At 38.6% G+C, this 26,730-nt stretch overlaps 1 protein-coding gene across 7 annotated transcripts in view; it reads right to left on the bottom strand.

Annotated features, from left to right (window-relative positions):
- The window catches only part of SMOC2 (SPARC related modular calcium binding 2), a 149,378-nt gene that overhangs the window by 80,492 nt on the left and 42,156 nt on the right, over positions 1 to 26,730 (bottom strand). For all 7 annotated transcript variants that reach the window (XM_037392066.1, XM_037392067.1, XM_037392068.1 and 4 more), the window contains exons 2-4: positions 21,941 to 22,112; positions 7,714 to 7,820; positions 6,500 to 6,599 (exon numbers count right to left, since the gene is read on the bottom strand). In XM_037392066.1, the coding sequence (XP_037247963.1) occupies positions 6,500 to 6,599; positions 7,714 to 7,820; positions 21,941 to 22,112 (379 nt within the window). The remainder of the gene's footprint in view (positions 1 to 6,499; positions 6,600 to 7,713; positions 7,821 to 21,940; positions 22,113 to 26,730) is intronic.

Below are 26,730 nucleotides of genomic sequence, written 5' to 3'. Positions count from 1 at the left end.
CTTCTTACGTACACCTGCTTTAATGAAAGAAAATGCCACATCTGACAGATGCTCAGAAGTGTGTGAAATTATTTCGTTACCTTCATTTTCTCAATTTATTTCCTTCTGGAATAAGTACATTCCCTGGGTTTAAAACAAACAAAAAAAAAACCCCAAACCTTGCAGCACAATAAATCTGTTCTAAAAGGCCAATTTAAATAAGCGAAGCCACTAAATCACAGGCCATGTTTGAAATGCTGAACTGATGGTTACTTCAGCATGGAGTTTAGATATGGGAGTCTGCCAGAGGGAAGACAGCTAACATCACAAATCTGGCATGCTGATTTTAACACGGTCATAAAAGAATGCAAGACAATGCAGCCAAGCTGATATTACCTTCTGAAGGATTCAGCTTTTAATACAGTTTTTATACATTCATATCAAAAATATTCTAGTTTCAACTTGCTTCCTTTTTTGGTGGCATTGTATTTTTATTGTATTACGTTTGAACCACCAGAAATTCAATGTACATAGTGATGCATCAGTATTAATTCAGACAGGAAAAGTAAAAGTAATTATCATTGTAGGAATTATATCCAAAGGTATTTGGGATAGCTTGCGCTAAATAGGCTGCAATACTAATCCATGGTGTTCACTCTGAAGAGGAGGCAGATTCCTGCATTTATGCTAGCTGAAGCCAGAAGATCTGAGCTTCTCGGTGCTTGGCATGAATTTGATAAGAGGCTCAGCTTGAACTCAAATAAGATGTTCCAGTTTTATGAAGTACTGCATACAAAATTACAGGTTCTTCTAATTGCACTAAATACCAGTGATCCAATCTTTCCTCAAATTTCATCCAGTTATAATTAACTCTGTACTTTCTCAATGTAATTTTGATACACAGGCATATCATTGTAATTCTCTTGCAAATGCAGAGATTTTAGGTTTGACTCTCACCCACACTCAAGCATTTTACACCAATTTGTGAGTAGCAACGAGGTCTCAGCATGGGGAATGTGTGTGATGAACTGCCCCTGATAGCCCCCTTGTGCTAAAAGGAGTAAAGCCTCAGTCTGACAACAGTGCTGTCTTTCTATATATATTTAGAACCAGTATTATAAGCTGAACTTAAACTTCAGTTTATACCTAAGTAATTTCAGACATTGGTGAAATTTATATAATATTTCACATCTTAAACCAAAACCAGAAAAATCTTTCCAGATTTTGTTAACACCAAGATGCCTTCAGATTACTCCATCTGTATGTGAAATGGTACGAAATTAGAACTATATATTTGTGTAGAGTCAGAAAGAATTTAATTATTTTTTCTATGCTTTGCTTTTTTACCCTAAATTATGATGGAAAATTTATGGATAGAGGAGGAGCGTGGCATTCACAGAGGCTAACTTTATCATAGTGAATCTAACTTCACTATGAAATTAGATGAATGCCAGGAAAACAGCTTCACTGGGCTAACATTAATTTTTTTTAATAGTCTTTGGAAGCTAAGAGAAATATTCACATAATTTCCTGCAAAGGGAAATCTGCACCCTTCACATAATTTCACCTGAAATTTTCCATTTATGCAGGAAAAATTTTTCTTGTTGTCTCCAAGTTTGAGGTGAGGAGGAGGGCTGACTGAGCTTGTATCAGTTTCTTCTACCACTTTCTGAATATATTTAAGGTAGAAGTACATCTAGATTAAATGGTGATAGGAAGTTGCATTTGCAAGTTTCTAGGAAATTGTATCTTCAATACTCACGAAAAGTGCTCACATTTTCAGCTAGATAAGAAACAGAAATAACAACTTATAACTTATTTAAAGGTCAGGCAATACAATCACTGCAAGCAACCAAATCACCACATAAATATATTTATGGAATGAGAGAGGACAAGGAGGGATAACAAATTCAGCAGCATTATTTTAACAAGGAGTATTTAGTATCATTCTAGCTTGTGCATTTGCCTAGTCATTTATAATTCTGATGAATTAAAAAAAAATAAAAAAAATATTCATGCCTTAGTTTATTGCAAACCCCACAATTCAGCCCAGCTTCACTCTAACAACTTCTGAGGCACAATAAATCTTCCAAGGAATGGGATGTGAGTTTTGTGGTCTCTGATTTTAGCATATCCATATTCTATCATTTTGATCATATGTGACTTGGTCTTTAAAAAAGAAGGTGAAAGTCCATTGTTATACAGTTTAGATAATGATTTCTGATCTACGAAAGAATATTTGATATGTAATCACTGAATGCAGATATCAAGAAACAGGAAAGTAAACTTCCCATGCTGTTCTTTATCTCACATATGGGTGTGCCTGACTGCGTATGTATAGGAAAAGTCCTGCATATGGGGACAAAAGATCTAGATATTCCAAGGATGGATATTTTTCCCAGCTAACTGAAGCAGTATCATGCAAATTTAAGAAGTCCACTGCCTTCCCCAATATATTTCTTTTAATTACATTATCTGATGATAACAGGAAGAGTTCTGAAATTTTAGAGGTACTTGTATTTTGGCTTTAAAAGGTGATCCTACCATCTTAATTGTAAGGTATCAAAACTACACAGAATAAGAATATATGTCTCCACACCTCTGCAATCTCACTGGCAGAAGCCCAGAATAGTTAATAAGGCATTAAAAACCTGCAATAGGCAAACATTGTATTTTCCAACGATAATTTAACACCTGCTTCTCAGTTTCTGACCCATTTCCCAGGACTCTGTGCCTATGGAATTTCTACAGTTCCCTGCAGTGCTGATAACAGAGATGGGGAGCTGTAAAAACGTCTGGTTTTAAGACTGGTGTTCTTTAGTGAAAGTATTGGGGGACATTCATCATTTTTAGGGAGCTTTCTTTTTAATGCTGTCATGGGAATATGTTTGATTTACTCTGCTTCTCACCACTGCTCCTGCAACAGTCGAGGTTATTTCCATGGAGCGGAATGACAATCTGAGATTTATCATGTCTGTTTTAGCAGTATCAAGTGCTGGTGAGGGAACAACTGGAAAGGATGGAAGAAGAGCTCTTCCAGGTAAAGATGTAGCAATTAAAGCAAAGGGTTTACATATTTCAGTGGGAGAGTTCTGCATTTTAAATGCTGTTTATAACCTTCATCCTTTCACACTTTGTGTCTCTAGTGAAAAAGACAACTTCAATAAGAGCAACAAGAACAACACAATGAGCAAAAAAACAGCTTATGCAACTATTGTGCATAGATAGATAACAAATATACACGTGACGCTTTTCTGTCCCAGGACATGAGATAGCTTTAGGAAGCATCACGTTAAGCAGCTAACCAATATTAACAGTTAACTTAGAGGTTTATTTCATCTATCCAATATCATATAGTACATGTGAAGTATGGACAGGGGATGGAACTGGGAAACCAAGCTCCTAACTGCCCATCCTAAGTTCTGCTCCAGATTTCCTCTATTAAAATCCAAGTTCTTCCAGGCTGCCATGCTCTTCTTTCCTATTTCTGAATATTCACCAAAGTCAAAGGTGTTTCTACTGGGAGAAAATGAAAGACAAGAAATTACCCCATAATTTAGGAACAGCACAGTTGATTAGACATGTATTCAAACCCTATCTGAAGTTACTGAAGTACTAACCTAGAACTGAAAAGAAACACTGAACATTTTCATTAAAAAGATCAATTTTCACACCTTCCATAATATTACATTTCCTGTGACAAAATCATTTCAAAAACATGTTCACAGTTGACACTGCCTGCCATGTTGATTGTCTGTGCACATTCTCTAAAGGGAAAAGGTGGCAAAAGTGATCCTGGGGAAAAAAATGTCTGGGACACACAAACTGCAAAAATTGCAAAAATGCCTTTGAAATAGCTATAGCATCACGTCTGCAGAATACACAGCAGCAAGTGAAAATACATAAGCGCACTAGTGTCAGGATGCCACCACTACAGCAGATCTGCCTGCAAAATCAAAAAACAGCAAGGCAATGCCTGCAACAAAGCTAGTAACAACATGGTGTGTTGGACTGACCAGGGACAACAGCGTTGGAAGAAATGGAATCCCTGAAATACTAGTTAAAACAGGAGTACATCTACTCAACTTCAGTACACCCACTAAAATTTTGATTGTAATTCCCATGCACAGTGGTACTAAAGAAAAAGTACAGAAGGGAATCAACGGTGATCTGGAAAACATCAACAGTCCTTCTGGGGGAAAGAAACCTTCTTTTATCGTAAACAGATGGCAATTTTGAATATATACTGGGAAATGGGAGAAGGGTGCAGTTGTGCTTCAGGCTTTCATTCTGCAATATAAGAGCAAAGTTTTGCCTTATTATACCACATAACTTTCTGAGAAAATCTGTAGCTGCCTCCTCTGCTGAATGGGATGGTTTCTCCAGACCTCTTAAGACTGAGACCTTAGCCACTACCACTGCAAAATCCCCTGGCATTTCAAATCTATTTCCAAACCCTGCTGTAGTTGGACTTCTTTCCTGAGGGATAAAGGAGAAGTGGTGAGCAGTAAAACATGACAGCACTGATACAAGCAGGGGAGGAAATGTGCAGAGATAATAGGAGAAGGTCTCATAACAATTGGAAAATTATGCACACTCTTCCATGGAACAAAATCATACTCTGCATACTTACCTGGGCCCTGGAGTAGTCCATATATCTCTGAGCTACTAAATTAAAATTGAGTGCTGCTATCACCTTCTCCTTAGCATTCCTGTAAAACTACCTTCCCTTCCCACCCCTTCAAAAATGAGCTGCAGCCGTCTGGCAGTTTATCTGCTAAGCACATGAATATACCTTTGAGAGGAACTAAGAATTGGTTCCTGTAAAGATACAATAATTCTGATATTAATCTAGTAATTAACCTGGAACTACACCGCAGCTTCTCCTCAATAAGACTGAATACAAATAGAAAAAGTGAAAGTACAATAACTCAGTAACATTTTGAGCCAAAAATAATGCCATATGCTGTGCCACATTTGCCAAACAATTAAGTGTTGAACTTCCAGCATCAGCTTAACCCCTTTTTCACTGATGTCAGTGAAAGGGATGAAACTACAGATTGATCTTGCCACAAAAGCCATGAAGGCGTGCTTTCAGAGAAGCCTTGGCTATGGACATGCAGAAGCACGTCTATTCAAGAATACACTGAAACACAAAAATACTATCCTAACCATGTGTCTTCTGAAGAGGCAATCTAGTTATAAACAATAACTACACTAAAATGAATGCACATTTTTCTCTATTTTAAGGTTCCTGCACATTATATATTATTTTTCATAACTGTCATTCTGCAGCGACTTTTCAGACTGGATCAAAACTATTAATCTGAAGAGTATTCTTTCTGGCTAAAGTTCACCTACAGGCAAGATGCATGGAAGATTCTGCAAATCGTTTAAACAAGATAGACCTTAAAAGAAGAATTAACTTTTTATAATTTTTGTTGAAACTTTCTCCATGATCTCTTCTTTCCTCCATCTATTTATTAAAAACATCAATACTGTGCTTGAATGACTGAAGTAGATCAGACGAGGTGAATTCCCTCCAAGGCCTTTTTACCAGCTTCATTTACATTACAGGGTTATTTACAGCTTTTTAAAACTATTTCTCCTGCTCTCTGACAGAGAATGGTGCTACAGCACAAACAGAAATGCAATACATGGAGCTCAAGTATATTTAGAGCTATTTCTGTGCAATTCTGTCAGCCCTAAGGAAGGTGAATAGCAATTCTGGCAACTGTTCATACACTCAGGATTTATATTTATTAACAACGTCAATGAAATAGTGTCAGAAGCAAATTCCTAAAAAACAGTGCACCTGCTAATTATATTAATGAAAGATAAAAGGCAGTACACATAGCAATGAGTCTGATTTGCTAATTCATTTCTACAGACAATGATTCCATTATGTTTTTAATGCTTTGTTTCGTTTTTATTTCTCCTCTGGATTTGGTCATTCATGAAAACTGTGGGAGTTCTTTCATTGGGCTATGTTACAAATCAGGACAGTCACACACCATATCTTGGGGGGAGTGGTTTTCTTTTTCTGTACTCAACATACTTAAAATACAGAAAAGGCAAAGCCCTCTGAATTTTTTTTTGCAATTAGTTTATGTGCAAGCAAATTTTGGCATAAAGAAAGGACTATCTCAGCAAGTCAGTTGCACGGTTTCATATATTGACACACGAATTTCATACAAATAACCACTGTAGAAACCCTCTTCAACAGCCAGATTACAGTACAAGTAACGTAGATGGATCATAGAATCACAGGGAGGTTTAGGGTAGCAGGTCTCACACAGGGCTAGCTTGAAAGCTAGATCAACCCTCTCAGAGCCTTATCCAGTTGAGTTTTGCAAATCCCCAGGAATGGGCCATCCACAGCTTCCACCAGCACCTATTTCTGTGCTGAACCACTCTTCCAGTGAAGAATTTTTTTTTCCTTAAGTTTAACCAGATGCCACAGATAAACTCTGCTATTCATGACACGATGTCATTACCCTGCCAGACAAACAAGTCTTACCTGGGCACCGGGGAGTTTTGTGGGCCACAGCAGTACCACTGATAGGACGACCATTGGGAGTGACACACCAGCAGTATCCAGTGTAACTGTGGCACTGAACCTGTCAGCAATGACATCAACCATGTGCAGTTTGTCAGACATATGCTTCTTATCCCAAAGTGTTCATGACACATAAGTGCAAAAGACTAATCCAGAAAACTATATTGACAAAACCTAGAACAATAAACCATAATGGACCTCATCTCAGTTCTATGTATGATTCTCTAGCATAAATAACAGTTTATTTCAAGAAAAATGTGGTAGATCCTTCAGAATCTAATGGAATAGAAGACTTTTGAAATATGTGGTTGTTTACACCCTGATTCAGAATAGTGAGGTGCAGGTGTTATGAGAACCTTACAACAAAGTTCCTCAAGGGACACATAAACTGTTCCTGAAGCAAGCAATCTTGATTTTTTTTCCACATAGAGAACATATTGTTCCACCCACTGAAGGAGCAGGACAGAGTGCTTCTGCCAGCATTATTCATATCCCAAGCTGTCAGAAAGGAAACTCTTGGAATTCCTCTTAGAAATCAATTGCATTATATTTCCTGAGGGCCAATATCACTTCCCTCACCATGCTCAAAATGAGAAGGATCGTCTTCTGCACAACTCTGCAACTGAAATGCAGTACAAGGCAGAAGAAGGTGATCTTGTTTGGAATATATATCACAGGGTAAGCTTTTACCTGCATCCCCCTCTGAATTCCATGACCTAACCTAAATCAAAGTCTCAGACCACATGGTTTTGCAGAAACTCAGCTGAGAATAGGGAAGAATCCTGTATGATTCACGCTTCAGCCGTAAGATATGGACTCTGGTCACAAGTTTTCTGGTTCAAATCAGGAACAGATCAGAAATTCCAAACATTTTACCATCTGATGAGTATTCAGGGGGCTACAAGAATGACTCAGCTGCCTCAGCCTAGAACAGGGACTGTATCACATGAACAATGGTAATGTCTGGCTCTTTTGCTGGCCAACTGAAAAAAAGAAAAAGGACTCAGCATAAAACACAAATTTCCCTTCCATTTGTTAACATCAGTGGTAGCATAAATTACATTTCACTTTGAAATTAAATTTCCCTTCATTACATTTGTCTCATCTTCATCCTTTGCAAACACACATATCCTGACTTTCCAGCCATGCAAGATAATGAATGAAATATTTTCAACCTGACTGTATGTGCCATCATCATTGCATTCTGGGATAAACACTTGTTGAAATTCCTTGCGAGCTTGTTCCTGGGTGTACTTCCTCTCAGCCACACATCTGGAAACATCTAGAGAAAGGAAAAAGACAAGTCAGCTGGATGAAGCAATATGAAGAAAAGATAGGTGACAATCTATATTAAGAAAAAGGAAGAAGACTCTGAGACACACATAAAGAAAACCAGAATTATAATCAGTGAAAATGTACAATCAGTTGCATTACTTTTAGGAAAGAAAACCAAGGGAAGACAGTAATTTCTAGACAATAATCAAGAACTGGGAAATGAAATGGAGAGATGCCTGGAGAGACAGCCCTTCTGCTCCAACTGCTGCCAAAGGGCAGAAACCCAGACAGGGCTTCTCCTATCAATTTAACACAGCAATAGCTGCTGCATTGTGCCCCACAATATTCTTTCCATGCTGGTGGCACCACCAGCTATCTAGTGCTTCAGGAAAGGCAAAGCAGGCAGCAGGAATGCAGCTGCCTTGCATTTCCTACTGTGAGTTTAAGCATCATTTACTGCAGTTATTCAGCAATCTCAGCTGCGACTACAGGTGTGCCTTTTTACCAGGCTGGTAAAAGAAATAGAATAAAATATATTGTACAGCATAAAGGCTTGTTGAGGAGGTGATTTAATAATAATTTTGGACATGCTTAATTCATATTATGCTAAAATTTAATATGACAGTTTATGATTTAGGCATGGCACAAGTCAAGTCTACCACATGGTCCTTTTTTTCGGCTGTGTGGTTTCTTGCACCGTCTCCGACATTGCCTGGTACTGGTTTCCATCCAGGACAAGGTAGCAAACTAGACAGCTTTAATTCAGTGGAGTTACTATTAGCAAATAAATTATATTGTCTGCTACATATACTTTATTTCAATTAGGCAGCCAAGGGCTGAGAAAGTCACATAACATAGGCAGTTGTACCTTTTTTTTTAAAGCCGCTACAAATTTTAGCACGTTGCTGATGCAGAATCAATACTTTAGGATCTGCTTGAGCTAAGCAATTTCAGGAGAAACGAGAATACCAGGCAAGCTTAAGGTAGTATTAATGATTTCAAGATGTGACTGCAACATCTGAATTAGAATGATCTCAAACATATAAGCAGAGAAATTTGCTGCTTCTGATCCCTGTTTTGTTTAAAGTCTGTTTGACAGTAACTGGCTAGTTTCCTTTTAGTGTTAAAACTGTCTAGCAATTACCTGTGAGACAGGGGTGTTCTGGTGATTTGTGAATGTTTGGGCAGTTCTTCAAAAGCATGGGGATGGGCTTTCTAGTCCATGCAGGCTTTCTAGTCCATGCACATTGAACAGAATCTGAACAGTGAGGCAACAACACTTCCACTTCCCCACCTGACACCAGCATATCTTAACAGGGTCCCCAGGAGCACACAGGTGAGCCACCTAAGACCCCAGTCCCCTGAGCATCCTCTCTGTGCCAGTATCACTCATACATACATGCACAGAACCAGCAAGGAAGCTTGCTCCAACAGCAGAAGTCCTTTGTACAGGATAAATCCTTCACTGGTCATCTCCACCAAGCTTTGGACAACTCACCTGGCAACATTAGCATAAAATATTCCCTTCAAGTCCTAGGCAACCTGGGGTGGAAGTGTACTATAATGAGGACAGAAAGTGGTCCTCAGCATCTGCATCCTGAAAACAAAATTGGGGCCCTGTAATTCTAATCTTCGTATTGATTTCCCTTCTGGTCTTGAGTTGCATGCACTACTTCTGTGCATCAGTTTACTCTTCTCACAGGAGCATTATGATAGTGTATGTTGGTAAAATGCCCAAAATACAGTTGTTTCACTCTGAAAAACTATGTTTCAGTCTTAACAACCTTAATTGTATTATGCTCTTTCAGAAGGGATATTCACAGAGATGCAATGTTACCTAAAACAGGCAGAGAAGTTCAACCATCCATAAATGTAAGAGAAGTAATAGTGAACCGAATTAGTTTATACTCCGGTACTTTATGTCTGAAGGGAAAATTATAGCCAATGTACTGTGCAGCTCAGGTAAAATCTGTTAATGTATGCACCACCAAAGGTTTTTTTGAGGGAAAAAAAACCAAAACACTTTAAGCAAACTTTTGTGTCGTAAGCCACCTTCTGAGCGTGGTTTGGTTATACAGTACTTAGTAACATGTGGTTTTAATGTAGCTAGTATTTTAACTGAAAATAAATCACTCCTTTGTTGGACCTCTGTCCTCATTTTTCTAGAATGACATGTGGTTTAAATGTCTAAAAGGAAAAGTGATATAAATTCCATCACATAAGGTCTCTGGTATAGTACCAGCAGGGTTGTAAATTAACTCCAATATTTGAATTATCATAAAAACATGCCAAGGAGAAAGAGAAGTTCTCCAAAACTGTCCACAACTTGTTCCTAAACAGCCTGATGCTCTAATGGCCTCCTATTTGTGGATGATCTAATATGCTATAAAATCAACAATGACCAAATTTAGTGGAATATAAAATTCACATTTGAAGCTTTCTTTTGTATTATATAACCATGGAAACATTTTAAAGTTTTTGGGCATTACTGTGCTTCGGTATACCCAAAATAAACCCATGGGGAAGATCTCTTATCAAGTTAAGCATCTGAAACTGTGTATAGTCAAAATATTCCCAGTTCTGTTTCTTTTATTTCACCAAGGCATTACCACAGGGGAATAACTATGATGCAGAGATGTGGTCCAAACCTGACAGAAAAAATATAATTGGGTGGTCAAGAGAAAAAGACAACATATAAAAACATTCTTCCTCAGAATACTAATGAACATAAAATTATTAATTCAGGGAAGGTAAATTCCTTCCAAATACAACACCACTGAAGCCAAAATAAGTTATAATATTTTTTATAATAAATTTGTAAGACTACACCATCTGAGCATCTTCATTTGTGTCCTGGTTGCAGTACCTTCTAAATCTACTGTGTGATTTCATACAAATTTTCCAAAGGAAAACAAGAAATCAAGAGATTTAGGTGCTAGACACTGATGTAAAATAACAACTGAAAAAGGACAAGAAAATTAGTTCTTGCCATGACTGGGAGAAAGGCTGAAACATGAGCTCACATGCAAGTATCAAACAAGAGATAGATGTAAGGAAACCTTGCAGCTACTAACAAGCAGAAGTCAGTGATGGGTGAGAACCTGATCCATAGGGAAACAAATATTCCACATGGCCATTGCTCAGGCTCACACAGGGACACCATATCTGGGACTCACTGTGCAAAGTCCTGTGAGTGCACTCAGACAGTTCTTGTCTATGGGCCCCTCTGAGCACTGTGTAACTACGAAGACAACTCACATGAATCTCAGATTATTAGGATGAGTCTGGGCTTAAGTGGCTTGCCAGGAGGAGGTTTATAGGAATATTGACATCTAAGGTGATACCAGTGAAGTCTCACATACCGATCCAACTTTCCTCTTTATCTAGACCAGGAATAACCCAGATCAGGATGGACCCTGAATATTTTGAAAGAAGACTGAGAACTAAAGGTGATGGAACTTACCTGGTACCTCTGTCCTGATTAATCAGCCCACAGCTTTGATTTTGATCGTCATGCACCCTGACCAAAGCAGGTTAAACTCTTTGGGGGTGAATGGCATCACACTGTGACAAACCACCTGAGAGCAGAAAGGACTCTGAGTCTATCTGCAAGGTGTTGGAAGGATGGAAAGCACTGTGCCATTCTATGCATCACTGAAACAAGTCAGCCTTGTTTCACTGTTGTTATACTGGATTTCTAGCTCAAAAAAAAGCCACTTTTTTTTTTTTAATCTGTTTTTGGTTAAACTTTTGGAACCATCTAGTGGAAAAATAACGGGCTTGAAAATGTTACTGGGTTCTGACTAGAATTCCCACTATACTTTATTTCTCTCCACAGCTTAAGTATTAATAAGGGAGCCAGCAGGCTCAAGCCAGAATCTGGTATATGACCTAGCGAAAAGACTTGTTTGGTTCTAAGACCTGTAAAAAGCTGCCTGAAATGAAGCCTTACTTGCCTATACTCAGACAATGGGGAAAACTAATTTTGCAGATATGTATGCCCAGCTGTAATTTTGAATGATGTCAAGACTGACTCAGTAAGAGTTTATCCTCTCAACTCGAGGTAAATGGGTTTGAAGCTTGCTGGGAAAACAATCGTAGAAACTGAGCATGAAGATGCACAAGTTTACCTTTAAATTAGCTCACTTGGTCTGTATCAGCTGTCCAGCTGGGCTGGTACTGGGCTGGGCTCGATGCATTTTAGCACAGTACATTGGCCAGTGTGTTGATTGTACCACTGAGACTTAGCACCAGGACTGCAAAGGCAGCTAGAGGTTTAAGAAGGCAAATATACCATAAGTGAAAGCAAAAATGGGTGTGTGGGAGTGGACAGAAATACACAGAACTGAGGAGATTACAGAGTTGTAGCTGTTTGGGCAGGTCTTTCTGAATTGCCCTTTCTGAATTCTGGCTTCCAGAGGAGAGCAGTGTCTGGAAGGCACAGGTGAAATATAAAGCCATCTTAATTTTCTGCAACAGGCAAGACTTTCACCTATGAAGTTGAGTGGTGCCAGTACACTGCTGCAGGGTCCAGAACCAGATCCTGGCATGTGACACCTGGGAGCATGGGACTTCCTGAGACAGCACTGAAGTCAATAGGAAATTTCAGTACCCAAGGAAGTTCTGGAAACAGAATTAGCTTCACAAAGCACACAGGACTGACTTGGAACTAATCTCGGTTTATGCCTTATTTCTAACACTACAGCACCAAAAACACTGAGCTTCAGAAAAAAAGAAGAAAACATCTATCAACTTCAACTCTGCTGGCTAATCCTTGAATAATATATCACACAGAGAGAAGTTTATTACTACAAAGGAGAAGTTTATCTTTAAAACAATGACACAAACTCATCAAGGGTGTAAACACCATCTCTAAAGTGACATTTAATACAATTGAATTTACAGCAACTTTGGGGCTCCACAGGGAGATCTAACCCAGACTCTCTCATGGAAAAGTAAACAGCTTGCCAAAAGAATAGATAAATCTCCTGCAAAGGTTTTGATTTAGTTCATCCGGTATTTCTTGGTTTGCTGTACATTTCAGTAAGAATAAAAGTACCTTTCCCAGTCCCAATACACTGAGCAGACTTCACTTGCTTTCAAAGAGATTACTGTGTGTGACATGGGCTTGTTATGTATTTATTCATAAAATACACTTCAACGGTTTATTTAGTTATTTTATTATAGATGGAATATCCCGCTGAACAGATCAGAAACATTTACCACTTTGTTAAAACTACTTATAAAGTGGTTAAACTTAATCGTTTGAAGAAAAAGTTCCCCTGAGGGCTTTCCACAGATACTTAGCTGTTCTTACACTAAAAAGAAAGCTTTCCTAAAATCACATAGACCTAGCATAGAGACAGATAATCCAAATACCTCTTGCTTTTCTCTGTAGGTTTCCTATACTGCCCCTCCATTATGCCAGAATACCTACATATACACACTTCCTTGCCCTTAAATTTAGAAATAAACAGTGCAACAAGCTGTTTAAAGTCAGCTATCTACCTGGGCGCTTTACTGAATTGTCTAACAATGAACCAGATTTTTTCTCTACTTCTGTGTTTCTTTCCTACTGCTCTACCCTTTTGCTAACTGGTAGTGATGCAATAAAAGTCAAATGGTCATAATTTGTCCTTAATTTAGCACAAAAGATTTTTATTTGGAGCACAAGACACCATTGGGTTTATGTAGCATAAACTACTCATAACATTAAGATTTTCTATGATATTTGACCTAAGTTTCAAAGAGCTGATCATGTCTACCAACAAAGCATACAAATAGCTGTGGCCTCTAGTGATCCGAAACACATAGCAAGCTATACATGCTTAAAGTTTCAATTTCAAAGGTGCGGAGATTACTAGCCTCCTGGGTTGGAAAGGATGTCAGCACAGACATTTAGCCTGACACAGCCATAAAATAAAGACTCACTGCTTTGTGACAAGGGCTGGCTGACTCTCTCACTACTTATTTTTATTGCTGCATTCTGGATTCAAACAAAACAGCAGAGCAATCTTAGCTTAAGCTCTCCTCAACTGGCATCTAACAGAGGCAGGCAATGTGGGATGTCTTTGTTGTTTTCTTTTTGTTTTCTTTTCTTTTCTTTTTTTTTTTCTTTCCACATTTTGCAACCACCCAGCAGTTTTGATAGCTAACTTTAAGATAAAATAAGGAATGTTGTGCTGGATTGCTTCTTGGCACAATAATATTTCTCTCAATTTCCTAACAGTCACATTTGGAGAGATACAGCCTGACTAGAACTGAATCAAATGTTTGCAACAAAAAACAAAGCTAGAGCTTTCTGATTTTTTACATACCAAAGGCTAGATTAGGTTTTCTGAGCAGAACAGAGATTTGATAAATAGTTTGGAGAAGTCTAATATGGGCCAATTTATAATTCTTGCACTGAAAATTGGAGAAAGCTTGCATTTGTGGTTCCTAGCCTTCATTGAAGTATTATTGCTTTAGCACTAGTAGTTTCTACTTCACTTGCTTTAAGATGTTCATTTTATATAAAGCCTGAAACTCAAATTGAAAATATATGAGCAGAAATGAAAACTTCATGAAACAAACAAACAAACAAACAAAAGGTTAATTTCATACAATTGCAGTAGCGAATATTTGATTCTAAAAAGATACCTTTTTTGTGCCTACGAATGCTTTTATACACCTTGTTTCTGTGCAGTCTGGCTTTGGCAAATTCTGCTTGGAGAAATATTATCAATAAAAATGTGAGTATCTTAAAAAGAGATCAATTCCACCTCCAGGAAATTGTGGATACTATTTCAGTGTTACTTGTCCTGTATTCCATATATCAGTAGACACATTTAAAAGAGCAAAGGAAATTCCACAAAAAAATATTCCGAATGTACTTAAAACTTTATACACCCCTATTAAATACCTACTAGAAAGTATATAATCAGAAGCCAATTGCTTTTGTTTTCAGAGACTAGATAAATTATAATCTCTGTATGTAGATACCTTTTGCTCACCAAGATGCTGAATGGTTTTTTTCGCAAATATACAGTATTACTACAGTGGCTTGATAGATAACAACTTGACACATAACATACATAAAGTACCAAAACCAAAATAAGTTTGGGGCTGATCAGGGTTTGTATCAGGATTGCCAGTATTACAGACTGGAGACTTGCAGTCACCCTATACATTAAATGCAGTGTCTACAGTGAGAAAAATGACAAGACAGCTCCTAGTTAAGAGTATTTAAAGATAAAAATCAGCCCTATAATCATTTTTTTACCAGAAGGTTTATTTAAAAAAAAAAAACAACCTGATACCACTTCTCAATACATTCTCATTTTAATATATTTTTGTCCAAATAATAAACCTGCCTCCCTCTCTTTTTTTTTTTTTTCTTTTTTTTCTTTTTTCCTTTTTCCTCATAGAAGTTGGGGAAAAAATGAAAATGCAGAGGAGAAAAGGGAGGGGTGAGGTCAAGTGAAAACTGTTCTGCTTTCAATCTGTAGAGTGTGCAAGCTCCCCATGTCTGTTGAGGATTATTTTATAGACTGACACCTTCGTTCTTTCACTCATTTCAGTTAGGAAAAGAACCGAACCAAACCTACCCACTATGTCTCTCTCTCTCTATCCAGACAAAACATCTCAGGAGTATGTTCTCCCACAGAGCTGCCTTCCAGCGGCAGTTGGAGTGGCCAAGCCAATGTCCCTGGCCCAAGGGACATGCCCAGGCACTGCACGTACATACAAGTCTTGCTCACGCCCAGCTCACAGGCAGACCTGAGCTTGAGGGCAGCCTTCCTGAGAATACAGGATAAGCTGTGCACTCAGAAATCATGTCCAGTATTTACAACCTGGTTCTTTAGCTCACAGGCAACAGTAACATTTCCCCAAAGGATGCTTAGATTCATGAATCTAACCAAGATTAATTTATGAGCCAAAAAAACCTTCTGCCCAGTGATGTCTTCTTTCTCTTTCACAAAGGGAAAATCATATCAGCATGTTTATCCAAGAACAGAAAGGTACCTTAATTCATATAATTTCAAATAATTTAAACATGTCCTTCATTCATTCATTAACTCATTGTACCGATAGTTCAAACAAGTGAAACTTTTCACTCTCGCTGAAAGCCTCATTTTAATGAAACAAATACTGAGTGTTTCTTTAAGGAAAGTAAATAGCAAACAGTAAAATACCTCTTTATGGAAAACTCCACTCTAGTTTTGATGTGCTTCAGTTCTTTATGTGAATTGTGAGAATGAAGATAGTATTTTGTTATGTCTATGATAGCCCATAAAAGAATGGCATTTTTAAACAGCCAGGCTCTTTAAGATACCATAATGAATTAAGCTAAACATGAGCTATCTAGGGTTTCCAATGCAGAAAGGGGATCTACACAGTTATAGAATAACAATGACACCACTGTGTGTGATGGCTCTCCATGGCGTGCTCACAGAGCAGCAAGGGCTGGCTGGGGCACCTCTGCAAATACTGAACACGTACTCCTCAGTGCCAGCCAGGCTGAATGCTGAGCCACTCATGAATTAAGTATCACTCTGTGTAAAGCTCCTTACATTGCATTTTGAATACAGACCGCACAGAGATGCATCCAGAGTCCAGTTTAGCAGTCACATGTAAACCCAGGCTGCTTCTGCATGATGACAGTGAAGTAAGGCAATGTGGTGCAACTCAGCAGTTGAAATGTTATAACGATCAATAATTTGTATCAATCTTCCAGCCATTAAAGAAGTCTTATTTTAGTGAAGTATTGGTAGAGAAGACACGAAACTCAAGCACCTCAGCGAGGATGTTTCAAGAACTCTATGTAAGGGCAGAGGTATGCTGGCAGGACTATACCTGTGAATCTGTTTTTTCCATTGGTCACAATGTCAGAACACCAAATATTATTACTGAGCCCCTTGCTTAATACATTCAGAATATGAGTCTCCCATGCCCCAGTTATGGACCTGGTACATTCACTTAAAAACAACCTGAGAAAGGGAACAAGTATTCATGTTGTTATTTAAGTAATGAGAAGAGAAAAAGAGGAAAAAAAAGAAAAAAAGGGTATTTTTAAGTGCATTATCCTGCAAAGCTTGCAGCCCACTTTCAGGGCAAACTTACAGTTAAACCAACAGGAACTCCCCTTACTAACTCTAAGAGGGACGTCTCCATGGGAGACAGAGGCTTTGCAGTTCAGGTGAAGATTGCCAGTAGCCACAGACATCTAGAATTCAGTCACAGCGTTGCACATGCTTTTCAGCTTCCTACTGAAAAGCTGCCTAAGTCTCAGAAAACATTCATATAAAAAGCTCAAATATTTAAATGAAGTCCAAACTACCCCAGATGAACTACAGTACCACCTGCTCCAGCTCACCCTTACACCATCAGCAAAACTGTGAACTGAACTGCTGCTGGCCACTAGTCACTGTTCGCTTGATGGTCCATAAGAGACAAATACTGTGGTCCCTCCACTAGACACTCCGATTACAGATATTTCTTGCTTTGGACAAGATGCAATCACTTAGTAGACTTTCTACACTTAAGACCTGAAGTTGCTGAGATGAGAAATGAAAAGCTGTCCAATGGGAATGGAATTATTCTAAGTTTCTGAACTCTGAAGACTTTTATTTATACCATAGAAAATCTTCTACTAATGTAGCTAGGACTAAGGTTGTTGTCATGTAAAAAGGAAAAAAAAAAGAGCAGTTTCATTGAAAAGGCCTTCAATCTCACTTGCCTCCACCCAGCATCATAATTTTAGGTTTCAAAGTTAATACATGTTATTTACTGTTGCAGAAAACTACTTGAAAAGCCTAAAATTATTTGAAAACTGCTGCAGGAAAAATATGAGTTTGCATTTTAAATGTTCACAGGAAAAAAAAAATTCAGTAGAGGAGAATAAATAGGGTAGCAAACCTGATAGATTTTAGCATAGGTTAAACTGAGAGGAGTCTGCAGAAATGAGTTTAAGAATTTCCTCTTTTTCTATTATTATTTATAATGCAACTTTTTCATCACAATAGCAAATTTGAATATTCTTTGTGCCATTCTACAGAGATAAGGCTAAATTTTACAGCGATTCTGAACAGTTACCAGAGAAAAGAAGAAAAAAATAAAGGAAAAAACCCAGTGGTTTTTTTGTACATGTGGCATGTACAAGATGCTCCATGAAAAAAACCAGCTTCTTTCAGGTAGTCTTATCTATCATGATTTGTGACAGACATTCAGCCTTGCATTTGTAAGATAAAGAAGGGGGTCCTCACCTAGCAATGCCTCTCCCATTTCTTCTGGGGAAGATGCTTTTAGCTGATGCGTTGTACATTTCTGTTCCCATACAAGCACAGCCTTTTGGAGTAACCTATACCATGTTTCAAATCATGTAAAACCCCCATTAAATATAAAACTGTTGCTACCGTCCCTATGGGAGCCTGCAGTGCTGGGCAACACTTCCTACTCATAATGGGCAACTGCATTGTTCAGGGATATAAATTAAAAGGGTTTTTTACCTTTTAGAATAAGGCGCTTTTTTGCTTGCTTGTTTGTGTTTTTTTGTTTGGTTTTGGCTTTTTGGTTTTTTGTAGAGATGATACTTCCACATGATTGGACTTATTTCAAGACTAAGAAACTTCAACCTGTACTTTTTGCATGCATTGACAGGGTATCAAAGACTTCGTTCTGTAAGTTACAAAACCTTCCAGTGCAACAGCCAGAGCTCTCCGGTCCCATCCTCACCAGCTGTAGTGGAGGGAACAGCGGTGAGTGCTAAAGGATGTAGCCTCTGTGTCTTTGTGAATGGTTTAAAAGCAATCATATTGCTTTTCTGCTTCTCGTATGTTTTGTTTCTTTAGCTATGCTGGGCCAGACTTACTGTGAAGCATTTGTGTGTGCGTGTGGGTGTGTAGTGGAACCCCATTACAGGTGATATTTAACAGTCCTCCTAACACAATAATTCTCAGCTGTCAAAATACATTTATTTATTAGATTTATAATCTTGTTGCACAGTAAACGTCTGTGTCAAGCAAGTGGCAAATCTCCAGAACTTCAGAGCTTAGATTTTGTTTTGAAAGGTATCCAAAAATGTCGATGTTCATCTACAGCATATGCAGATTATTTGAGACCTTTGAAACTGCAAAAGAAGGCTGGAAATTTTATGAGATAGTAACTTCTTATAGTGTTTCCAAGCTTAGCAATAGATTCCAGCACTGCTTGGAAATGGACTGGGGGAAAAAAATCATAAAGCTTTGTAATATCTTCAGAAAACCCCACTACCAGAACAGTCTGTTTTGATGCTTTTTTTGTCAAAGGTGAGCTGTTTTTCAGAACTGAGAGGAAGGTTCAGGTTTGTTTAAGCTGTTTTAACCTTGCTGCAGCCATCAGGAACTGATGATCAGGACAGGAGTGCAAGAAAGCAACATGGTTTAAATTTTGCCAGTTTTCTGTCATTTAGTTTAAGATCCAGAATTTAAAATGGTTTGCTTTAAAATGTTAAAGCATCACCTGAGCTTTTCAATATTGTTGTGAATAAAACTTGAATTAAAAAAAGCAAAGCAAGCATATTTCAAGTAAACTATCCCTTTGCAATTTTAGTATGTAAGCGCTCAAAACCAAATAGATGAGACAAATGTTGAGAAAAGGTGAGTAGGAGAAAAGATAGTCAATCCAAACTTGGGTTTTTCAAGAAAAAAGACACAAAGAAAGCAGCCACCAGTCTGGTGGTAGTTCAAACTCCCTTATGGATGTAAAAGAAATCACCATTCTGAATATATATGTGAGAAAATATGGACTCAAAAGTATTTCAAAAGGTTGTCAACACAGATTGTCAAGGTGTTTAGATTTCTAGTGAATAGACTGAATCAAACAAAAAGCTGATCACCATGTTTTCAACTAATTAAAATGGTACCTGGAAGTATTTAATTTTCAGACAGGATTTTTGTGAGGTGAACAGGGATTTTTACCTGATAAGAAGACTGGAGGAGACAGACGCAGACTTAAGGCTGGCTTTTCTGATCAATGATGGATAAATATCAGACACAGGTTTAAAGTTCTGAACCCTGTACAGGTACTATGTCTTTTCTCCCTTCATAACTTCCACATGCAAACATGCATGTTTCTTTTTTTCCTGCATTAGCAACCTCAAAACTTGCTCCAAAACCAATGTTTTAAAGGGACAGGATAGGGGCATGGTGTCTTTTTTTTTTAGGGGGACAGATGAACACTTCCAAAAGGATTTGCTTTCATTCCAACATGAAATGAAAGCAAATTCTGAAACCTTGAAAGTTGCTCTGAAATGGAACCATCACTTTTTGATTAGCCCTACTAAAACAACCCTCTGCTCTTTGGTCAAAGTATCACCTGTGACAACAAATTTCACCACCCAAAAGCAACTGGCTCAAGAGAGGTCTTAATCTGAGGACTTCCTTAGCTCTTTCAGAAGAATGTTTGATGGGACTATCAAAAGTAGCTCTAGCAATGCTAACACTGAAACTTCAGATAGGCTTATGAATCTCCTTTTTCTTCTCCAAAACATATTTTTACAGCTTGAAATATTTCTGATTATTGCAGCCACAGCTGGGAATAAAGACATTGGTCACTTCAAAATCTGACTGCTTTAATTGAATAAGCAATACCGTGAAAATGTAAAATTTAAAAGAGCACTGATCTGTTGCTGATATTGACCAAGTATGTTATTGGCAATCATGTGTCTATTGACAATCAAATGAAAAAATACTTAAACATTAGAATGATGTTTGCATTAATTTAATTGTAAGATTTAAAACATCTGATTGATGAGGGCATGGTGTGTACTTGCTATTAGCAATACTTAAGCTGCCTAAGGTGTCTAATTCCAAGTCTACAATTGTACTGACACACTATTCATTAATAAATAAACGGCAGATGAGCACTTCTCCAAATTATAGCTCTTGACTGCACAGAATTTGCCAGCATTGCTGAAGACATCTTCAGTAGAGCAATTCAATACATCTTTATGGAAAAAAAAATCTTGCAGATGACATTGTCAATATGGTAAGAGGAAAAAACAATTGAAACCACTCAAAACTGATTTGCATAAAATTCTATAATGCTCTAATGTATAAAATGAACAAATACAAAGTGCACAATAATCCTCTCTGTCGTTCATGAGTGTAACAAAAGCTTTGGCTCAGGTAGCTTCATTATGTTATCCTTGTTCACAAAAGTAAATAGATCCATCAGCTAATACAATGGCTTATTATGAAAGAGCTGAAGAATGAGCATAGGATTTCATCTAGGCAGAAGATGAGACAGAATGTTTCTTTGAAGCAGTCTTGATGCTTCAGAGGTTTGCTGGAGCTAATGGAGAGAGATGATGTGGAAAATTGCCTCCTAGAGGTTCAATCGGTGTGGTCCCTGGGGTTTTCTCACCACCAGCCCCCCTGCCCCTCTCTTTTGGACAGAGAGAAAGGGAAAGTAAATCTTTATGACCACTGCTATTCTTACATCTTAGAAAGAAGATCATTGTGTTGGGAATCACCCTACATTTCAGTAAGGAACTGCTTTCTCCACCACCAGGCTACTCTAAAAGTGAAAAGATTTAACTGTGAATACTTTGTAAGTATTGGAGCTGAAATGCTACAGTTGCACATTGCAGTTTCTCTCAGCAGAGATTAGATGTAAAAGAGTAGATGATGTAGGTAGAAATGGCCTGTGAGGGCTCTAAACATTACAAACCTTTTTCTTTTTTTTTCCCTTCCCTCCCCACTGCCCTTCCTCCAAATGACTGCAGGTAGGAAACACAAGACTGAATTTGACCATCTTTACCTCAAAATACCCTACTGCAGTAGCAAGAAACCTCGGGAGATAACAATCTTAAGTTACTCTGAGCCTGCCAATGATACGGTCCTTCAGAATAAGGCCCTAACCTTGCAATTGCCTTAATAGTGACTTATAGTGTAAATGGATCAGAGAGTCATACTTTTGCTCACGGGTAAAATTAATGTATCTTTATGTAGCATATTGTTATAGAATTAACAGGATGGATTTCAACCTACTTGCTTTTAGAAAACTCTTCATGTACAGCGCTCCTAGTTTTCAACACACAGAAATTTTCAAAAACTATTTAAAGTCTGTTATTTTTCATTATGATGAAGGAAAATTTGATTTGCTCACCTTTGCAGTTTCCCCGGTAGGCTATTTCCAGCTGAGGGTCTTTGCATTTCGCTCGTTGAAATTCACACCGGGACAGAAAAGTTCTTCCATCAGATGCACAGAGTGATTTCTGAGGGGAACCTGCACAGTCCAGGCTGCATTCTCTGTCTTTGTCTTGGTCCACTCTCAAAAACTAGAAATTAATAAATTATTGTTTCAGGAATGCTATTTCCATGCAAAAACTGTTTCGTCATCCCTTTCCCCAGGGAAGATGTACAAATATTACCCAAAACTGAAAAGAAAACTCTGCCTTTATAGCCTATTCAAATACTAGCTGATCCATCATATCTGGGGTTATTCAGCTGCTGCTTTGAAATGATAGTGATTGCAACATTTCTTTAACATACACAACATCCACTATCACAATTAGGAAATCTCTGAATCTCCTTCAACCATTATGAAAACAGTGGCTTGGAGCTGTTACAGCAAAAATGGTTATGGCAGAAATATTCTTCATAAGAAAAATGAGACAGCAATGGAAACTTGTCTATTTTATTAGCTATGCATTAACTACTCTAAAATAACAAGCTGAAAAGTCTGTTCTGAGATCCAAATAGGATTTTTAACATCAATGCTTATCTAAAATTACACCTGCAATATCTCCAATGGCCTCAGTGCAAGAGGTCTGAAAAGAAAATGAGCGAGGTAGGAAAATCTTACAAAGCACCTTACGAAACAAAACAGATCATTTATTTTTGCAATGTTCTTAGTCAAAATCTAAAGATGCCTCAACAAAACAGAAATTTCAGATGTGTTTTATAGAAATGTTTGTATTTGTGTGTATGCTTGCCTATAAAAATACATGCCAAGATTGACAAGGGAAATGTTATAGGCTTGCAGTTCTTCCAGTGAGACCACTCTTGTAACATGAACTATGGAGTCCTGCACCTGGGCCACAACCCCACACAATGCTACAAGCTTGTGGAGGAGTGACTGGAAAGTCACCTGGAGAAAAAGGACCTGGGGGTGCTGCTTGACAGCCAGCTGAATATGAGCCAGCAGTGTGCCCAGGTGGCCAAGAAGGCCAATAGCATCCTGGCTTGTAGCAGAAACAGTGTGGCCAGAAGGACCAGGGAAGAGACCATCCCCCTGTGCTGGCACTGGTGAGGCTGCACCTTGAATTCTGTGTCCAGTTTTGGGCCCCTCACCACAAGAAAAACATTGAGGTGCTGGAGTGTGTCCAGAGATGGGCAATGAAGCTGGTGAAGGGTGGTGCTTAGGAGCATGGTCTAGTGTTGGACTTGGCAGTGTTAGTTTTACAGTTGGACTCGATGATCTTAGAGGTCTTTTCCAACCTAAATGATTCCATGATTCTATGAGTCAGCTGCCATTCCAAAATGTCCCACAATGGCAAACAAGGAAGACAAAACCTGAACTAGGCTGTGTGCTGTGTGCAAAACAGTCTTGAGCCAAAAAATTCAACTTGTTACCAACCAAAAAAATCTTCTGACTGCTGTTTTGAGCATGGGCTGAGCCTGGCATGGGTTGCCTATGACTGCAAACCCGCAGGGATGTCCCTGCTCCAGCATGTATTGCCCATGGGGCACAGTCCCTGGGGGCTGTTCTTGTACCAGTGTGGGTCACCTGTGGGCTACGGTGTCTTTTTCTGGACCGGCACAGGGAAGTTCATGTCCTTTTCTCACACTGGAGAGCCCTGCAAGGTCCTGGCTATTCAAACCCTGTCAGTTCTGCCATTGCACCACGTTCTCCCTTTCTCAGAAATTCCATCTCATCTCCTCCAGAAGAGAGTGAGCGGGTATAGGCTGACAGAAGTAATTTTGTTTGTTCCTATTGTGACTTTCATCAGATGCTCCCCTTTCTAGTTCTGCCACAAAGTCACACTGTACCTGGAGTAACTCTTCATCCCTCCACCCCCAAAATGGCAGGCAAGGCTCATGAGTTTGGCACCGCTCTTGGCACTGTGGAAAGCAGGAGCTGCTCACCCTGAAACGTGCTGCCAAAGAACTAATAATTTCTGAAGTTGCTGCATGCCAGCCAAAACCAAAGACAGCCAAAAGCAAAGATAGTACTTTATCCTCTGAGCTCCTGAAAAGCGGGGACTAGGGATGAGGTGAACTTGAAAAGTCCTCAGATTAATTTCTTCATCCTTTTTCTGTTTCTGAATAAGCACAAAATTAAGCCAGTAATACAGCTACCAGGAGATAATCATTCTCCTTAGCATTAGGAGGCACCTGATCAAAAGCCTTCATCCAGCTGAAGTTTCAGTGGTGCTACTTCATTATCACAAACCTCGGATACAGAAAATTTTGAACTTCAGACTGGAAACTTGGACTACTAGGAGGAAAATTTCAAGCAAAAAAAGAGAACAAAGAACAGTATTTCAGCAGGAAAGAGTAGTACAATGTAAAAAAATCAGAAAACATTTGCTGTATATAGTTTCCCTGCATTTTATTACACACACAAAAAAAAAATTATAAAGACAATCATAAATCTCTTTAATCTTCATACTTAAACAGTGGCCTATTTGCATTTGCTGTCACTTAACATGAGGAAATACAGATGTCTATCTAGAGAGTGTGCCTGAAAGTGGAGAGACAATCTGAAAGGTATCACTTTAAATTAGTCATATGGTTGCATTTTGATGAGAATTTTTATATTTTAGTGGCACAATAACATAAAAAGAAAAGCTTCCTTTTCCTGATGTTTTTGAGCAATTTTTCATTTTTAACAATTATCTCCAGAAGCAAATTACTCACAAATCATTCACAAATTACACACAAACCCCAAACCTTTCTTCTTGAAATTTAGCTATAGAGCTCCAAAAGTGGAAAAGAGATGCTCCTTTTCAACCCATTTTAGTGCTGTTTTGCAGATCCTTCTTGCTTACAGAAATCAATAATTAGCTGAGCTGAGTGGGTAGGGAGAAAAACTGAAGTCATCTCCCTTCACCTGCAAAATGAGCAGCAGTGAAGACAGGCTTTCGTGACACTGCCCGGGCGCCCTGATGAGCTGCAGGCTGGGGCCCCCCAGTGAGGTCCTCCAAGCCACCCTTCCTTGCCTGAGGCGCATCTGCAGGACACCAGGTTCAGGCCCAGCTAGGGTGGTAAAAAGGACTTTTCATGGAAAAATGGACCACATGGGGCCTCTGGGAGAAAAACCGGATCCAGTCCCCTGCTTTGCCTCAGACTTCCCCTGTGGATTTGGTGATGGCAAGTCAATTGATCTCCCTTTTCCTATTTTGTGAAGTAAGGATCTGAGTACAGCCTTTTTGTGGGTATAAGACTACCCCTCTGTAATGCCTAGGCACTTTGCCACCCTTAATTTATCCTCAGCAACATCCCTGTTGAGCAGAGAATCATTTTTCCAAAGCACAGGAAGGCTTCACGACCCACAGAGAATCATGTGGTGGATCAGGGAACTGCACCCAGGCACCACAAAAAGCAGAGCAACAGTCTAGCCTCTGTCCCATTTTTCTCCCAGACTTTCCTCATCTTTTCTGTTTTGAGTTGTTGCAGGACTTACAATGGGTATGCCTGATCACAGCGGGCAAACCACAGTAATACTGTGGACAGAAAATCTCCTTAATCGTCCCAGGAACAAAATCCACTCCCTTAAGAGCGTGATAGTTCACAGATAAAGCTATATTTTAAAAAGCATTTATCCAAAGAGTTGTATTTAAGTATTTCATTATTTCAAAGCCTTAGAGGAGATTAGGGTAAATTATGGGTTCAAGGATACTCAAGCAACCTGGAAAAGCAGAGGATGGAGACATACCCAAGAGACAAAACCACTTGAATAGCTTGTTGGTTAGCCAAACCTCACTGGAGAATTTGGGTTGTACATTAAACAATTTCCACCAACCTAGAGTAACTGAGGGATTTAAGAGCAGGAAGGACAAAAAGGCAAGCAGCTGTGAGAAAAGATAGCATACAAGAGAGACTAGCAAATGTACTTACTTAAAAAAAGAAGATAGAAAGTATATGGTTGGCATTTGGAAAGTACTCCCTTGTCATCTTTGCTACAGCAGCATAAGATGATACAAGCCTAAAAAAGTATTATTTGCTCACATGTAGCCAAAGGAATCAATATGTCAAAACTACTAGAAATGCTGAAACAAGCAAGGGCTATGGGATTTGCCATTTGTTTCAACAGGAACAAGCGGAGTCAGTGTCACAAAAACTGGGATCATACTGATGCACATTTCAGAGCTGTACTCTCCTGTGAAAATATTCCTTTTGATTAAAATAGAACAGTTGAGAGAGAGAGAAAGATGGTTCTAGATGGACAAGAAGGTGACTCACCCTGAATACTGGCACATCTATTCCTGTCATTAAGTTCATTTAACAAACAAATCTGTTATTGTACAAACGTGATTCACTGAAAGACGAGCTTAAAGCAGCATTTCTGTTGAATGCTGGTAGCAACCGAAATTAAGTTGACCAACCTGAGGTGGAACTATTTTGAACAACCAGCAAAAATGAGACAATTATGGTTAATGCCTATTAAAAAGCAAACCACTTTTAACAGAGAGGTGTTCCTGCCCCTAATCACACAGAAACCAGCCTAGTCAAGTGTAAGAAAATTGTTTTCAACTACAAATTTGAGCTTATGCTACAGATTAACAGGCATGGCTCCTCAACTGGAGTTACTTTAACTTGTCTTCTGCTTTATATTTTAATATCATTTAAAAAATTTTACAGCCTCCAATCTATTTCAGCCTTTCCAAAGCATTACACTTTACAACACCCAATTTCCAAGGGGCCTACTATTCTATACTAGGCACTGCTTTA

This window comes from Falco rusticolus, chromosome 6, assembly GCF_015220075.1.
Source record: "Falco rusticolus isolate bFalRus1 chromosome 6, bFalRus1.pri, whole genome shotgun sequence".
NCBI lineage: Eukaryota > Metazoa > Chordata > Aves > Falconiformes > Falconidae > Falco > Falco rusticolus.
The sequence above is the reverse complement of the archived record's forward strand: the minus strand, read 5'-3'. Positions and strand labels throughout refer to the sequence as shown.